The sequence below is a fragment of the Nilaparvata lugens genome, chromosome 2, assembly GCF_014356525.2.
Source record: "Nilaparvata lugens isolate BPH chromosome 2, ASM1435652v1, whole genome shotgun sequence".
Lineage (NCBI taxonomy): Eukaryota > Metazoa > Arthropoda > Insecta > Hemiptera > Delphacidae > Nilaparvata > Nilaparvata lugens.
In genome coordinates, this window is record NC_052505.1 from 64,071,131 (window position 1) to 64,089,383 (window position 18,253).

The window sequence follows — 18,253 nt, forward strand, 5'->3', positions numbered from 1 at the left end:
TTACCTATCCATTCGTGTCTCACCCTCACATCTCTAGTTTGTTTCTCTTTTCCTATTCATGTGTAATGGAAATTTGGAGGTTTAAGTGTGAGAGAGGACCGGCTGCGCTCTAAAGTCACTGTCACAGGTAAAAAAAACATGAGGAAAGTCAGTCTATAATATGGAACTACTAGAAACAATAGTACGAGTTGTACAAAACAAGTTGTTTGTTCTTCCATGGTTATGCAGTTTTAAAAATTCTGTATGAATCTTGTATAAGAATACGTATAATGAAAAAAATACGTACATGTTATTTGTTTTTTGAAGTGTGAATTGTTATTTCAATAAGTGATAGTGGCTTAATCTACATTTTGATTTGGTCTGTAGTATAAATTTGAGAAGAAACGTTTTTGGGCATAAGCCTGTTGTGGCTTCTAACATAAGTGTAATAACTTTACGTGACTTAATAAATAAATGAATAATGTAACAAGCTCCTTTACCAAATGCAACTATAGTTTACATAACGGAACCTCAAAATAACAAAATCCTCTACGTTACGAATTTTGTCACATGAAATTTCAGAATTTTGCTGGTTTATACCTCTATGTAACGAGGAAAAATGCAGGAGACAAGGATGAGGTGGTTTGGACATGTACAGCGACGAGAGGAGGATTATGCTGGACGAAGAGTGCAGGATTTGGTTTTGGATGGTGTGAGAGGACGAGGTAGACCTAGGATTAGGTGGGGAGATAGAATAGCGGCTGACTTGCGGGAGAGTGGTTGGAGGAGAGAGGAAGCATTGGATAGGGCTTTGTGGAGAGGCAGACCAAGAGAAAGGAATGCCGACCCCATTTAAATGGGATAAGGCACAGCCAAAGAAGAAGAAGATACCTCTATGTAACGAGATCTTCTGTAGCCAAATTTCTCTTAGGCTTATCAACTACGTAGCCTACAATCCCCTTCACATTTTTTGAATGCTAAGTGATATAGCCTTAAAAACAGAATCTTATCAACTGGTAAAATTGAAGAGCTTTATACTACTCAGTAAGCTGAAACTTCAGTGTATTCAAAGGAAATTGAATTAGAAGATTATATTTTTTTCCTAAAGATTGAGCCTAATCAGTGATGTGTGGGGCTATGGTGGTGAGTTTATAAGGCCACACGTTTTTTGGTACACACAATAATCAATTTAACTTACACCAATCATCCGATTTACGCTTGTTAAACTCTATGTTTACATGTTTAGAAAATTCTGATTGAAAAACTAATGAAAAACGTTGTTGCAGCAAGATTGTTTTAATAATCTTCTGAGTTTTATGTGTTTCCTTCCACATGAGTGCATCAAGATACTAAAATAAATTGATCTAATCTTATTTTATGACTTTTCAATTTTTCATTCTTAGTCTTTTATATTTTCGAGTATTCCTTTGAGCATTTTCAACAAAAATGGTATGTTTTCTGATCAACCTTTATTTCATTCTTTTTAGCTGCCTTTAATAATGATCATCCATAATGATAATACTTTGACATACTGGTATATCATATTACTTAGGATATCTCTGTACTATCTAAAAATGCATTGAATGAGGAAATCATATTATATAAAACTGTTATTAGTTGAATTATAATATACATTATATTATTCAATTATCATTTAAAACTATTATTATATTCGGCTCTGATATTGTGGAATGTATTATAATACTCACAGTAGCCTACTCATATTACATATAGTTCGTATTTTGCCTATTTTCTCAGAAATAATTGACAAGTCATCATTTTTAATAAACTCCATGAAGTACTATGTTATGTTGTACCTATGAAAACTACAACTGTAATATTTCAAATCTCTCCGAGATGATAAGTTCGAAGCAATGTAATTAGAATAGAATGTATTCTAGGTACATTGTCATCCAATAGAATGTATTCTAGGTACATTGGTTTGAACCAAGTAGTATTCTAGATGTAATTGGAATTTCGTTCCAGGTGCAAGTTCTATTCAATGGCGATGTAGTAGTCGTGCTCATGTTATTATTAGTTCATAAAATGAGTAGCCTGCAATCTCCTGCATCGCATAACATATCCAATTCACATTCCATTGATAAACGACAAGAATTACGAAGTGGTGAGTAAAGACATCGAATGAATCTTATTATTTTGTCTGTTTCTTTGTACCGCAGTTACAATCGCAGTTATGGACCGATTTGGTATTAAAGTACTTCGAAGCAAGGCGCAGAAACTTATGTATTTAAAATTTTCAAATTCATCCCCGTTTCAAGATGGCGGCCCTTTATTCGGAAATTTTACCCTAAAAATCAACCTAACTTCAATACTTTATCGGATCAGGTTCAAATTGGGCTCATTCTTCTCAGCGCTTCAAAGCGGTATTATTTCATGTATCACATGTTCAATTTTTTTATTTTTTGGATTATTTCCCCCCCCCTCACCCAATCCAAGTTACAGATTTTTTATCTTTTCAACCGTGCTTCCGAGCTCAAAAGTTTAGAGGACCTCTATTCTTCAGCGTTCCAATGTAATCTTATTTCATATATCACATGTTCAAAATTTTTAAAAATTTAGAATTCGATAATTTTTAAGTCCCAAATTTCAAGTTTCAGACTTTTTATCTCTTCAACCGTGCATCCTAGCTCTAAAGTATAAAAAACTTCTATTTCTCAGCGTCCTCCACCGATCCTATTGCATATATCATCATACTCTAAATCCTATTTGTTTGTGTGTGAATATGCGGGCGTGTGTGAGAAGTGATGTTAGTGAGTGTAGCGAGTTCCACTGTTCTCCGAACTACTAGTTGACCAGAATAAGCACTATGCCTATGCTAAGTGATAATGATGAGCTGATTCAATATAGTTGATCCCGATTGGTGCAACCCAACGCACAATGCTTCACATGTTATTTTTATTGACATTAATCGTTATCTAATAAACATCATTATATTTTAGAGATCAGTTGAATTGTAATCCATTTGAAACCGAAAATTAACTCATTCACTTAATTATTTGACGTGTCTTAAATAATTTATTTTTCAAATAAATCAACTAGTACTCCGATGTTGACTTTTTAAAAACACGGTTATGTTATATACGTGTTTTAAATAATTTGTTTTTCAAATAAATCAACTAGTACTCCGATGTTGACTTTTTAAAAACACGTTTATGTTCCGGCCATTTTCAAGGATCGAAAAGACAACCTGAAGCTACTATATGAACCTTGCTAATGCGATGGCACCGACATGGCCGGATTTTCAGATAACTCGTTTATTTACATAAAATAGATTCAATTTGGGCGTAAGGAAACTATATTTTGCACTATTGGTGTATAAGCCACTATCGACAAGAGTCAAATTGAACGGAAATGTCAACTAAACATTGAAATCTGATAGCATAATTAGACCAGATTTTGAGGAGACCGCGTGGAGGGGTACCTGGTTATCGATTATCGAGCCGACAGGTTGGAGGGATTAACCGATTAGCGCGCTTCGGTCGTAGTTGATTCATTCGAAATACTATTGATAAGTCCTTGAAAAACACATCAGTAATTTGTTGATCATTCATTTATTGAACGGACAGAATACGTGGCATGCAAGGCGGCCGAGGACTGCGAGGAGCATCACGACTGCCAGGCACACGTGTGCCGCAACCCGTGCCACTCGATCGACTGTGAGCCAATACGGGCGGGCACCCGCTGCCGCGTCGAAGCACATCGCCCCGAGTGCAAGACCAAGGAAGAGCTCATCAATCCCGAACAGTGGGACGCAACACCTGGTCAGTTATATTAGGTGATGGTCTTCTAGTAGTTGCGAAAATAGCTATTTATGTATTAAGAGCGTAATGCGCGACTTTATCGCTCGCGCAAATCAGTTATCACGCGAAGCGGAGCGTGATAATTTTGCAAGAGCGATAAAGAAGCATTACGCGCAAATTGCATACAATTTTTTTTCTACAACAGCCCAAACCTTTTTAATTACTTATATCGGCGGAGTTACAATTACCGACTTTTTAGGTTAAGATCTGACCTTTTGGCGAGCTGCTTACCATCAGCTGATCAGCGAGCGTAAAGAAACTCTTCTGCACATGCGCGAATGATTACCGAGCGTAAAGAAAATCTACTGCGCATGCGCGGATGGTCAGCGAGCGAAAAAGTAGATTCTCCTCAGAAATAAGCTGTTTTACGAGGAGAATTGAGTATGTAAATACTTTTTTTACGCGCAGTTGTAGAAAAATTATTTTTTCAGTCATGATTATTTGATCGAGAATTTTACAAAGTTTATATTTTCTAATTCTATCAAATTTAGAAACTCTATAGTTTTTTTGAGAAAATACAAAAATTACAACATTGTGTTGAGTAGAATGAGAGTTTAGTATAAAATTCAGAATTGAGATATACTGAGAAAATTATAGAGTTGAATAGAATGAGAGTCAGTACAAAAAATATCGAGTTAAATATAATGAGAGTTAGTATAAAATTCAAGTTTGAAAAATGTCTTCCCTTTTAATGTTATATTACAGTCGTGAGGCTCATTGACGGCATAAATAATAATTATTGATTTAGGCTATGTGGGAGCCTCCCGTAAGGGAATCCCCACTAACGAAAAGCACATCAAATTTATTGCCAAACTAATAGAAATTTATGAACATGAAAAAAATGCATTTTATACATTGAGAGATACACAAACGAAATTACAAAACCTTTCATTAAGAAAATAATTACAATTAATAATACAACAAAACAAAGTTTTTGCGCTAGCAACAAGTAAGTCAGTAAGTATTCAATTAGAGAAAAGTAGAAGAAAATCATTTTAATAATATTATTATTAAAGAATGAAGAAGGCCGTGTATTATTTAAACTCTATGTACCGGTTACGCAAAAGCCGGTTGAATTTTAACCGTGATTAGTTTCATGAGAACCACCAATCAGAGAAGCCTTCTTTTCGAGAAATCCTTTAACCGGCTTTTATGCAAAAAAACCTAAATTATGTAAGTGTGGCGTTCATTATAGTAAGGTAAGTTATATGTATAAGTAAGTTATTACAGAGATTTGTTGATGTGGTTTCAGATTGTGCAATGAACGACGAGTGTAACTTCGAGCAGTGGTGTTTGAACGGCAAGTGCCAGGAGGCGTGTGCCGACATCGACTGTTCGTCGTGGAGCGATGACGGCATCTGCGCCACCGAGAACCATCTGCCCGTCTGCAAGGTCAAAGATGGAGATTGGGACGAAGAACAAGTAATACAGTTGGAGACGGAACAGAGAAATGAGGGTCAGTCTAGATTTTTCCCATGGAATTATCTGTTCCAACTGTTCATTTGTTCAATCGTCGTATTTACAAATTTATCTATCTATTTAATTGCTCATTCATTCATTTATTATGAATTCAGTTCGATAAGAAATAAGAGTTGAAATCTTCCTCCAAAAACGATCCACCGCATAATGCTTTTAGGTCAAATCATGTACTACCGTCAACATTATTCATTCAATTATTATTCACAAGACAAGGGAGATGGCATTGGTAAAAATGGTCTATGATACTTGTATCCAAAATGGCGGCTGATTGAAGTTTTAGTTTTTAAATAAATAATTGATAAAGTTCAATCAGCCGCCATTTTGGATAAAAGTATCATAGAACATTTTTATTGATGTCATATTTCTTGTTTTGAGAAGGCATTTGAAATGATGTATCACACAATGGGCTTTTACATTCAAAATATTTGACTTACAACCCCTCATTTTCTTTAAAAACTAAAACTTCAATCAGCCGTCATCGATGCCATCTCTCTTGTTTTAAAAAATACCTTGGAAATGATATACTACACAATGGGTGTCTACATTTAAAATATTGTAGTTACAACCCCTAAGCCACTCCTTCATGATGGGTTGAAATTCAGTTGTATGTCAAAAGGTAGAGTATTCGACCAATAACTTATCCTGAAAGTTACAGTATTAATTATCTACAACAGTCTCCAACTTATTGAAAGGCTCCCATACATATATGACTCACTCTGTATATATTTTACAAAGCATCTTATCTTCAAATAATTCTCATCTCTAATGTTTGGAGATCTAAATTGATAATTACATTCATTATTATTATTATTGATAATAAAGCCCACCAAACCCAGTGAATGTGATCACTGTGTAACTGAGCTAGTGAATATTAAAAAATATATCAATTATTAATAATATTAATTTATGACAAGCAGTCTCATTAGATAAATTTGTATGTATACTGTATTTTTAGTGAAGTAATAATAGCATTCCTTGATGGTCCCCAAAAATGCATCTATTAGAAAATAGTTTGAGTCTAGTTACGTTAGCCTGAATGTTACAAGATGAATACCGCATCATATTATGTATGCATTTTGTTGATTAAATGATGTCAGTTGGCAACTCAGCTATACAAGATTAGTCTAGGTTTAGCTAGCATGAATGTTGTATGATAACAATACCGCACCAGAATTATAAACTTTTGTTTATTTGCAGGAGATCTGTGCAAGAGCACCCACGAGTGTGCTTTCAATCTGGTTTGCCATACTGGGCTGTGCAAGAAACCGTGTGATCAGTTGACTTGCTTCAGTGACAGCATGAGTCATCTCAATCTGCCCTATCTGCTGAGCCCCGACAAAATACCACAAGATGCTGAGTCCGACCACAAGTTCAGATGTGTCAACGAGTATCATGTTGTCAAATGCATTAAAAATGTACCCTATAATGTCGCTCTCTTTGGTAAGATTATCGTTACACTATATTCAACTTATAGACTCTATTAGATTACTTTACTCACATATGTAGATAAAAAAACATTTGCTTGTGTTCTATATAATATTATCATAAATAGTCTGAATATGATGAGTTTAGAGTTGAGCTTGCCGCTCACCAAATATCGCTGTTGCCAGATCGTGTGAAATTGAGACTTACATCCTTGCCCCTGTATGGACAAAGTTTCATTTTTCATTCAAGTTCATTGAATAGTATTCAATGTGAATGTATAGCCTATAATATTTAACTTGCCAACAGTGCTGGTGTAAGGGTGGCCACTAACGACAGGACAAGTGTGTCGAACATGTGTGAACTGACGTGTCTTCAAACGAGAAGGACATTCACGCTAAAGAATTCAAACAAAACCCTCTGACAGCAGCTTCTAACATAAAATTCACAACAAATAACAGTAAATAAACCACTCGAAAGTTACAAAAAAATATAATGATACTATAATAATTTAGCCTTGAATAGAGCAGCAAAGAAAAATAAACAACAAAAACATAGAATATACAAAAACCTTACCTTAATAGTATATTTCGCACCTAGGGCCGAAAATGAGATATTTCTGGCTCGAAATCGGTTTTTAAGTCCGAGGCCGTAGGCCGAGGACAAGAAAAGATTGAGAGCCGGAAATACATTTTTGCCCATGGTGCAAACGCTATTTTTCGCCACACCAAAAAAAAACTTCCCAATATATAAGAAATTAAAAAATAAATAAAATTCAAACAGCCTATTTTGATAGTTTGAATCTTGGTTATGACAACTTTCACTGTCAATTAATTTCAATATTACTAATTAATAATTTACAATAGTGACAATATTTTTATACTATTAATTATGTCGAATAATTGTTTGAATTTTTATAGCTCGCGCTTTGCGCCTGGTGCAATATCTCATGGATAGATGGATGAATAGAATTTTCATTACTATTTTGAAATAATGTGATTAAAAAATTAATATAATTGCATATTTCACAGTTTTGTCTCAAAATATATCTAAAAAATTGATTGAAATTCAAATTACGGTAACTAATATAAAAAATAGCTAATAAAAGTCGAAATTCATCGACAAAAAAAAATGTCACTGACCGAGGTTCGAACCTAGATCATGTTTGTAATTCACTGAGCTTTGAGTTCTGATGTATTACGCCTTTACGCTCTCGGCCATTGCATATATTAAAGAGGCCTGTAAGTCAGGTAACGTATGTAGGCTACTATAATATAGTGTATAGCGGCAAACTTGAAGCCGCTTTGCCGGCATTTTCACAACCAAATATTGCTCTGAAAATAGTTAAATCATAGAGAAAACATTCGAAGATTCAATCTTGAGTGGGCCTAATGTTTTCTCTATATGGTTTGATATTGAAGAAAAATGATCTAAAAGTTTTAATAATGAATTACGGAAAAATTACTAGGAATTTTTCAGTCAAGGCTGAGTTTCACCAGTAGGCTTACCTTAAACTTTAGATCTCTGCTGTATTTTCCTATTATTATTGTTGATTGTATTGCATTAAGAAGTGGAATTCGATAATAAAAAATAAACAATTATTACTCTACCTCACTTTTAAATATTGATACAATTATTGTACTTTGATTTCAAATTCGATTCTTCACTTTTAAATACTTGCGATACATACCTTTCTGACAATGGACAATGCAGCCAACATTATATTGTTGAGGCTATGGAGATATCATCGTATTCTATTGTTTGATATCAAAAACACAATAATAAATATTAAATTATGAAACAGTAATTCATAAAATATATTATAGACATGATACCGCGATTCACAATACATAATTATATAGATTATTACAGTCGTTACGAGATTATCTCTATGATTTTTGTGAGATCGGACACGATCAGCTGTTATTCAAGGTCATTTTACAGCCCTAGGGCCGTAAAGTTTTACCGGCCTGGTCGGAAAACAATCACTTTCGGCCTCCATATGACGCACGTAAACAGCTCATTACATCCAAGTGTGGCGAAAACACTTTTTCGCCACACTGCACAGAAAGCAGCTGTTTTCCAGTCCCTACGTAGATCTGAAAGACCTTGTTTGCAGACGACTCTCGTCTGACGTAAGAAAAAGGTTTCTTTTCCGGCCTAGGCCGGAAAGAGTACTCTTTCCAGCCGCCGCTAACATGGAAGTCCGTAGTTAATAAGTCATCCGCTAGATCGGGCAAGTGTCAACTTTCTTCATCTGAAGTCTCCATTATTTCAGTTCGAATTTCGATTAGAACTTTCTAATTCAGCATTCGCTTCGCAACCATCTTTATTCAATTATTTATTGTTGATTAGCGCATTCCAAATTTTCAAAAATGCTTGAAGATGACGACGCCCGTGATATTCCAAGTGAAATTTTAAAAGAATCGGAAATCCTGACTGCAAATCTTCTACAACTAAAATCAAGAGATAGGTACGATAACGAGTATTCTTTATTTATTTTGTCAGTAATACCTGTAGTGTGGCAAAAAAATATCGTTCGCACCACGGGCAAAAATATACGAATGAATCTAGAGGCTAGCCATTCACGATTGTATTTACCAATTCAATTTTGTTGTGTTATGTAATTCATTCATTCAAATGTGAATTCTTCTTGTTTTATTAAATTGTTTTTCAAGAGGTAACGATACATGTCCTTCAACATAACCATGGTTTGAAGCGATTTTCAACTTGCGGGGTCTCGTATTCGAAGCGTGAGTGAGTTGTTGCCAGCAGTACAGATGAACACTGATCATTGGTTGATTGTTGGGCAGGTTGTGAATCAAACGAGCATTGCGGCGAGCACCAACTTTGCGTGAACCGCAAGTGCACTGACTCATGCAAGTGGGTGGACTGCGTGTCGTGGTCGTTCGATGGCTACTGTGACGTCATCGACCACTACGGCGCTTGCAAGTTCGAACTTTTTGGATCCACCGAAGATGAAATTGAAGCTGTTGCTAGTCAGAGACGTCAAGGTAAATTTATTTGCTTCGATTTCTATGTATTTCAAGTTATAAGGGATAGGACTAGTCATTTTTTACCAGCTCCAAGCTGTCATTGTGGAAATTACTAAGTATTCTATGTAGTAATCTCCATAATAATGATATTTATAATTATGATAAACAGTTTTTCAGTTACCATAGCTTCTATAGACCTTTATATAATTTTAGATGAATAGTAAAGTAGCTAAATCCTACGCTACTGGTGGAACATGTGAGGGTGAGTCATTGCACCCTAATTCGGCAGTGTCTTGAGCTATGGAGCTCTATGACTGCTCAAAGTAATAACTGTGCTGAAGTTGGGGGTTCCTGATATATAAGACCTTTAATAGAACTTGGCAATTTTATTTTTATTCATTTTTTTTCAATTTCATTTTATTCTCTGATTTTTCTTTTTCTAATTCAATAATTTCTGATATTAATAATTCTAGTTTAATTCTCATTTCATTTTCAAAATATATTTTTAAAGTGAAAATATGTATAAAAAATATATATATATATATGTATTTTTTGCCAAGTCTACTTTTTTGGGAGAATTGGTAATGGAGAAGGGTTCTCTCCTAGGGAATTTAGTACTGTGAACAGTGGCTGACTGACAACCAGCTGTTGGCACCTTCACGGCCCAACTGCTCACTGTCAATCAGGCCACCATTGTTGAAATGGGAGTGGCTTTTGGGTATGAGCTGGTCGTGGTATTTCGTACATCTGCCTTATTGATGTACGCCACGAGATAGAAGCTGTATCATGAAGCTTTCGAGATGTGAGCTGAATGAAGTTGAGTAATTGAGGGGTACTGGCATATTCATAGAGTAATCTGTTATTCACAGTGTAGTGAAAGTTGCAGATGGTTCTGATGAGTCTGTTTTTAAGGTCAAATATACGTTTTCTATTGGTCTTTGATAGATGTGGGAACCAGACTGGGGCGGCATAGGTCAGGTATGCCCTAAATACTGTGCACATTATGCGGCAGTCATTTATCAAACATTTATAATTTTCATAAACTTTGGTACTTTTCAGTTAGTTGAGGTTGGACCCTTTTCATTATGAGTAAATCTACTTGTCTTCTATACAGCACAATTCATACTATCCACACTGCGTTTTACAGTATTACCACCGTCATCTTGACTACAGACCCTAAAGCTATTCGTAGGCAGAAGAATTTGAGACTAAAATTTACTGATGTCAGAGCTTTTCATTACGGCTCTTTCCTCTTACCATCAATTTATCAAGCATTTGAAAATGTAAATTGATGGAAAGTGACTTGGGGTGAGTTCATGTTGGATGAGTGATGATCAGTATAGCATTAGATGTAGAGAGAGACAGAGAGAGAGGGGGGGGGAATTTTTCCCTCAAAGGGAAATTATTTCTTCCCTTATCCGATAGTTGATAATCGATATCCACCCTCCTCATCTATACAGGGGGAGGAGAAGGAAAAATCTATTTGAGAGAGAGAGAGATATCTCTCTCCTTCTTCATCCCCCTCGTCCTCACTGGGAGAGGGGGAGAGAGAGAGAGAGAGAGAGAGATAGGGAGATTAGATTAGAGAGAGAGAGGTGGATTGATTGATTGATTGAGTACTTTATTTATTTAGATTACAATATACTGGCTTATACACTTATATACAATAGCTTACAATACAGCAAAATTATAGATGAATTTACATAATATAGACTAAGAAAATAATTATTGAACTGTATATGATATGAAAAAGTAATTTGTAATATAATAACTATAGATATTATATTGTTATGCATCTACATAAATTGGCGGAGCTTTGGACATATCAATGTCCATTCTTCGGAAAGAATATTAAAAAGATCCTCCCCACTAACTCTCTACCAAAACGTTAATTTCGTTATTTAAACTAAGGATTTATTTATCAATGGAATTATTGTAAAAGTTTTAATCAATATAAATATTTAAGAGAAAAAAAAACAGAAAATTGATAGAGTAAAATAATTATATAGGTAGATAAGATCAAATTATTGATTAATAAAATGAAGTAGGCTGAAAGTAGATCAGGGTAATCAACTTTAAGTAATATACAGCAGTAGCAGTGGATAATTAAAATAACATGAGTTTATATAATATATATACAATTCATTCTATAACAGGTTTAAAGGTTTGTATTTGTGGGATGGGTGGGGGATGGCTGTCATGTGATCGTTCTAGGGCCAGACAGTTTCAGTCATTTGTTCCAAAAGATGTATTTTAAAGTCAGGATGAAGCTCGCTCGGCTCTCGATGGACCTGATAGAAACAGGAAGTGCATTCCGTGCACGACAGGCACTGACTAAGAAGGATTTTGTGAAAATAGTAGTTCGATGATTGGGTATCCTTAAAGTACTTTCTCCGGTTCTAGTATGTGAAGCATCTATCCTCCTACCTTCAGAGACAAATTTGAAATCATCTTCAAAATAGTTCGGATTACCGTATTTCAAGATATCTAACAAGCTTGACTATTCGAAAAAGCCTTTGATCGGGAAGCTTTAATGTTGAACTAGCAATGTGGGCTGGGGTGATATGATCATGGCGTTGGAGAGAGAGACGAAACGTAGACAATAATTTTGGCACCGCTGTAGTTCATCATTCAGAGTGACTTGCATATCGTTAAGAACAGAATTACAATACATTGAATGTGGGAAGATGAGAGATTGAACCAATAATAATTTAATGTTTCTAGGGAGAATATCGTGCATTTTCTTTAATGCATGCATGGCTGAGAATACCTTTTTACAAGTTTTGTTCACTTGTTCTGACCAGTCAAGAGTTTTATTCATATTGATGCCTAAATTTTTAACTGAGCTACAGTAAGGAATGTCATTACCGTCTACACTAATTTTGTGAATCGATTCAAGGTCAATATTGTTTATAAGACGAGAATATCCAATTATAATGGGTTGTGTTTTGATGGGATTAAGTTTTAGGCCATTTTTCTTTGTCAATTCCACTATCGAATTGATATCCTGATTCATTATTCCAACTGTTTCATTAATTTTTGTTATGGGACAGCTTAAATAGATTTGAAGGTCGTCTGCATAAGTATGGAAACTGGAGAATTTGATAATGGAAGAAAGGTCATTAGCATACAAAGTGAAGAGGAGAGGGCCTAAAATTGAACCTTGTGGTACTCCATGCATAACGTTTTTCCAAGTAGACTTTTTGTCACCGACAGATACACATTGTTTCCTACCTAATAGATAGGATTTAAACCAAACTAACGAGTTGTGACTGAAACCAAGAATAGCCAACTTATTCAGAAGGACTGTATGATCAACAGTATCAAATGCTTTAGAAAAATCAAATAGGGTGAGGATGGTGCATTTTCTTTGGTCAATAGCTAACCTTATATCATCAGTGACACGAAGCAGAGCTGTCTCAGTTGAATGGAATTTTCTAAAGCCTGATTGAAAGTTATGAAGCTTACTATTGCTGTCTAGAAATTTTACAACTTGAGCATGAATGAGTCTTTCCAGCACTTTGGACAATGCAGGTAAAATACTGATTGGTCTAAAATCCTCAACTTTATTGGGTGATGGAACTTTATTTAGAGGGCAAACCAGAGCAAACTTCCAGTTTTCAGGGAAAATGCCTTCTTCAAGTGACTTGTTGAAAATGTATGTAATGTTTGGTAAAACAGCAAATAACATCTTCTTGATAAATTCAATAGGAATTTTGTCTACACCCATAACATTACTATGAATACGTTGAATTGCTCTGAAAGTGTCTTCTTCTGAGATTGGATGGAAATGAAATTGATCAGTAATTGGTAAATCTAAGTTTGTAACCTGCTCTTCAAGATCATCGATATGATTAGCAATGACAACTTCGTCGTGTTGGTTAGAGTGTGAAACGAAATGGTCATTTATATTGTTCAATGGTAAGTCTATTTGTGGATTCGATTTCTGTTTGCCAAGCCCGAATTCTTCCATTCCCTGCCAGAGTGATTTAGAGTATTGTCTATTGTTTGTCATAAACGAATTCAAGTACCTAATCTTTGAGTTCCGTAATTCCTGTTTAACTCTATTTCTAAGGCTCCTATACTCTATCAAACTGTCCAAGTCAAATGTCTTTTTAAATTTTCTATGTGCTTTGTCTCTACGTCCCATCATCTTAAGTATGTCTTCAGTCATCCACGGTACTCATCGTTTTCTATTAATCCTCCTTGTCACATAAGGTGCATGTTTGTCATACAAAGTCAAAGTCCAATTCTCGAAAGTCTTGACCATGTCATCAACTGAGGGTAACGCTTCAATTTGATGCCATGGAGTCTGAGCCACATCAGTCAGGAAGGTGGCTTCATCAAAGTTTTTGAAGTCTCTATAAGTGATAATTTTCTGTTCTGGCTTAGGTATCTTATGGGAAAGTACACAGTAGATCAAATCATGTCCAGAAATAGCTGGGACTGGGATTTGGCCTGCTTGAACAACCTCGTTAGGATCACTAACAATGAGAAGGTCAATGAGTGTGTCAGATACATTAGTATGATGAGTTGGATCAAGAGGTAAAATAGTCATGTTTAGGCATTGGAAAATAGTAGTCAGTTGAAAGTAGTCAAAGTTACAATTTGTCATGTTCAAGTCGGTGTTCATATTCCCTTTAACTAGTATATGGCTATAACAAGGCATAAGAGTAAGCAAGGCATTTTCGAAATCTGTAAAATGACCTATTTTTGGTGGGCGATAACAGATACCAACGAGTAATTTATCAGTACTAGATAAGGATAATTCAAGTAGCATAAACTCTGGTCTGGAACAATACTCTTCTTTGATGTGATTAAAACTTTTGTTTTGATACCATCTTTCACATAAATTGCTACACCGCCACAAGCTTTATTTAATCTATCATTCCGGAAAAGATTATATCCAGGTAATGCAACGAAATTTGATGAAATACTAGGCTTCAAAAATGATTCGGAAATTCCAATTATATTGAAGTCCTGAAAACTGAGTTCATCAATGTGGCAGCTGAGGGATTGGACGTTACGGTGAGCAGCCTTGAAAAGTTTTTTTGGAAGAGTGGAGCTTATTTGCTAGAAACATACCTGCGTCATTATTACTATTATTGAAATAATCATACCTACTTGAGGGCGAGCGAGCTGACGTGTCAGTGAGAGGCATCATGGAAGCAGCAGACCAATCGTGAACCGACCTCAGAACGACACATGACGGGGAAAATGGGGATGAAACTGATAAAACTTAACCTAAATGAAAAAGTCTCTTGATTCGAGTGCATCCTGTATGCCTTGACAGTTCGGCTCCCTTCACTATTTGAAAACAATAGTTCAAAAAATTCACTAAACACATCAATAAGATGTAGATGTTGTGATCTGTGGAGTCACGGTGATGAATAATTCACCTAATGGTGAATAAGATGAAGATTGAGGAAGAACTGGTAGTGGGAGATCTAGTCCAAGTTGAGATAGAGCGAGTAGGTATCCAGTAGTGGAAGAATCGAGTCCAAGTGGAGGTAGAGCGAGAAGGTATCCAGTAGTGGAAGATCGAGTCGAACTGAAGATTGTGCTAGTAGGAATCCAGTAGTGGAAAGATCGTGTCCAAGTGGTGACAGAGAGAGATGAAATCCAGTGGTGGAAAATCGAGTCCAATTTGAGATAGAGAGAGATGGAATCCAGTAGTGGAAGATCGTGTTCAAGGTGGAGATAGAGCGAAAAGGGATCCATTAAAAACTGCAAAAGAGAAGAAAAAGCCAGCAGAAAAACGAAAGATCTTTGAAGAAAGTTATCAATTGAGAAAAGATACATAATACAACTGATAATGAATAATAGTGGGATGGGAGAGGGGGGAGGGGGAGGGGGATAGAATTATACAGGAATGGATTGACAGGAACATCTACTTTAAATTAATCTAATGAATAAGAGTTTGAGATACATTCGTGTATGTCTAAATTTTAGGATGTTGAGGATATGATTTAATATTTTTGTTTTTGTTTTGTATTCTTTCTTTTCTTTATTACTATTGTGATTTTATTTTGTATCATGTAATTACGATTCACATCTGCACTCAGGATCTCCTTTGCAGGTTGTTATTAAACTTTATTGTCGATAATAATATAGTGTATGTAAATTATGTATCTATTTTGAAGAGACAATAAAGCAATTTCAATTTCAATTTCGAGCAAAAAAGTGCGTTCAAACTCTCATATTATAACTACTGATACTAGAAACAATAATTATGTTCATGTTGGAGCACTGTAAATTGCTCTTATCGATAAGAGCAGCGATAATCGCTCAGTTCATTTTCTCAGCTAGTATTGAAGATCAAAACATTGTTTACAATTTAGTCCAGTCAAATGGTCGTTTTTTCAGGAAACAGCCCCTAAAGAATTTTTCTCGACGGTTCTATAATGTATTTTAGGACGCTGAATTCGAATCTGAAATTTTCTGACACGCCAGAAGGCGGCTTCACCCCCAAAACCCCCAAAATTGCGGACTTTTTTTCATTTTCCCATTATATCTCGAAAACCTTGAATTTTTCGAGAAAATGCATTCTATACAAAATTAAAGATAATAATATTTCCAATAAATTGAGTGGACGCGCAGGACTCTACCATCTATGTTTCCGGAGCTACGAATTTTCAAAAAAGGGATATTTTTAAGGGTTTTTCAAAGTTATGCAAACCTACCACTTCTACCCTGTACAACTTGGATCTTTCTCTAGTAATGATGAAAAACCACACATCACGTGGAAGAAAAATTAATTCTGAACAGGATTCCTTAGAAATTTTCGAATTTAGTAGAGGGTGTTTTATATACCCAAAAATAGAAAATCATGTCCTACAGCCAAAATACAAAATTTCCATTATAATACCTTTTCAAGGCCTTCCTAACAAAAATAAACCTATTTCGGCTAAAATCATCTTACGAGGGTTATGTTTTATGAGAATCACCTGTTAGATACACTTATTTTCAGTATTTCCTAGTAAGGGGGAACGCATAAGGATACATCAAGTATCAAAACTTCAACACTTATAACTTTTGACAAAATGATCAGATCTCCTCGTACTACAGCTCATTCTCAGCTCGTCAAGGCGGATCAAAATCATGTATCATAACTGATAATTGAACAAAAATTAGAAAATTCCTCCTTGAGTGCATTTTAGCCGATATTTCCATACACGAAAAAATGACCAATTTCTATATTCAAAACTGTGTATCTCGGTAATCCGAAATGATAAAAAATTGTGCTAGGACTTGATTTGAAGAACAGAATCTCCTCTTTCATGTGAGGGAAATAATTTTTGTAAAAAAATAATTGTGAAATAAGACACGTATGTTTCAAAAAATCATGAAATTTGCTATATTTTCTTCATTTTTACAGTCTCGACAGTTTCTTGAATCGTTATATAAATTAAGGAATTCTCCAAACACATTCCTATCAACGTTGATAGGATGTGAACAATTAACGTTTCTCACATTCTCGGAGAATGAATGCTTTACAACATTTGATGAAATTGCAGAAATTCTTCTGAATCAACTTTCACGAATTCGTTTATAAAAATGAAATTACTTGTTTATCAATTTGTTTATCAAACTCAAACTAATCAACATTTGAGCGCAACTGGAGTCGCTGCTGTTACAGCGCTAGTCTCATCTAGTGTTGCTGCTTCAGCATTGTAGCAGAGCGCTACTCTCTCCTATTATTGCTACTCTTATCGCAGCTAACTGCTGTCACAGCATGAACGTGTCATGCCTGAGGCTGGCAACTAACAGTAGAACATGCATGTCATACATGTTTATCATGCATGTTCTACGTAAGTGTTCGTAGTGTACGTAAGTTACCCATAGTGGCAAACATTAGAAAACAGCCTCTGTTGTTGAAATTGTACCCATAAAACAGTGACTAGCTGGTAGCAGTTGAAACGTCACAAATGATTGCAGGTGCGAAGTGTATCAACACGTTCCAGTGCAGTCATCACCTGGCGTGCATCTCGGGCCGCTGCTCTGACCCATGCGACCTGCTGTGGTGCATAGGAGAGGGCGCCTACACCCCCGCCCGCCTCGTGCAGAAGCGCCTCTTCCCCATGGAGTATAACTTCAACGAAAACTACAAATGTGTTACTGAGCACCATCTTGTCAGGTGTGATCTTGGAGGTTGAATACGACTTAAACCCACAAAACCACACTGATTTCTGTGTCTATCTACATTCCAATTCATAGACAAACATGATTGAATACAATCCGCATTAAAACCCGTGATTCAACTGATCTTTGCTTTTTTGACATGAATCCTTAATTTTTTAATCAACGTGCACTAAAATTATTGAAACTGTCTCCCCTACATTAGAACTTTTTTCTTTTTAGCCTTTTTTAGGCCTGTATTAAATATTTATGGTTTTAAAATTTACAAGAAAAAGGTTCAAATTGCAGCGGTGAGAGAAGGAATGAGTACTGCGCATGCGCTCTGTATGTCCCCCAATCTGTTTTGCAGTGGTCGCAGGCAGCCAACCTGACGACCTCATCACTATAGTGAGGTCCACGTTATAATGGCAGTGAAGA

At 35.6% G+C, this 18,253-nt stretch overlaps 1 protein-coding gene across 3 annotated transcripts; it reads left to right on the top strand.

The window, feature by feature from the left end:
- Window positions 1-11: 11 nt before the first annotated feature.
- On the top strand, window positions 12-17,962 carry LOC111044735 (latent-transforming growth factor beta-binding protein 2). 3 transcript variants are annotated; one of them, XM_039422438.1, is made up of 7 exons: window positions 12-127; window positions 1,966-2,104; window positions 3,567-3,761; window positions 5,053-5,256; window positions 6,477-6,719; window positions 9,515-9,715; window positions 17,636-17,962. In XM_039422438.1, the coding sequence occupies exons 2-7, from the start codon at window positions 2,005-2,007 to the stop codon at window positions 17,851-17,853; spliced, it is 1,161 nt and encodes a 386-aa protein (XP_039278372.1). In that variant the 5' UTR covers window positions 12-127; window positions 1,966-2,004; the 3' UTR covers window positions 17,854-17,962. The 3 variants fall into 3 exon arrangements, with proteins under 3 accessions (XP_039278372.1, XP_022185642.1, XP_022185644.1); XM_022329950.2 differs by lacking the exon at window positions 12-127 and adding an exon at window positions 751-1,428; XM_022329952.2 differs by lacking the exon at window positions 12-127 and adding an exon at window positions 1,422-1,513.
- The last annotated feature ends 291 nt before the right edge of the window (window positions 17,963-18,253 follow it).

Coding starts and splice junctions, on each gene's coding strand:
- LOC111044735 (XM_022329950.2), top strand. Junction 5,257..6,476: donor GACGGAACAGAGAAATGAGG/GTCAGTCTAGAT, acceptor GTTTATTTGCAG/GAGATCTGTGCAAGAGCACC. Junction 9,716..17,635: donor TGCTAGTCAGAGACGTCAAG/GTAAATTTATTT, acceptor AAATGATTGCAG/GTGCGAAGTGTATCAACACG.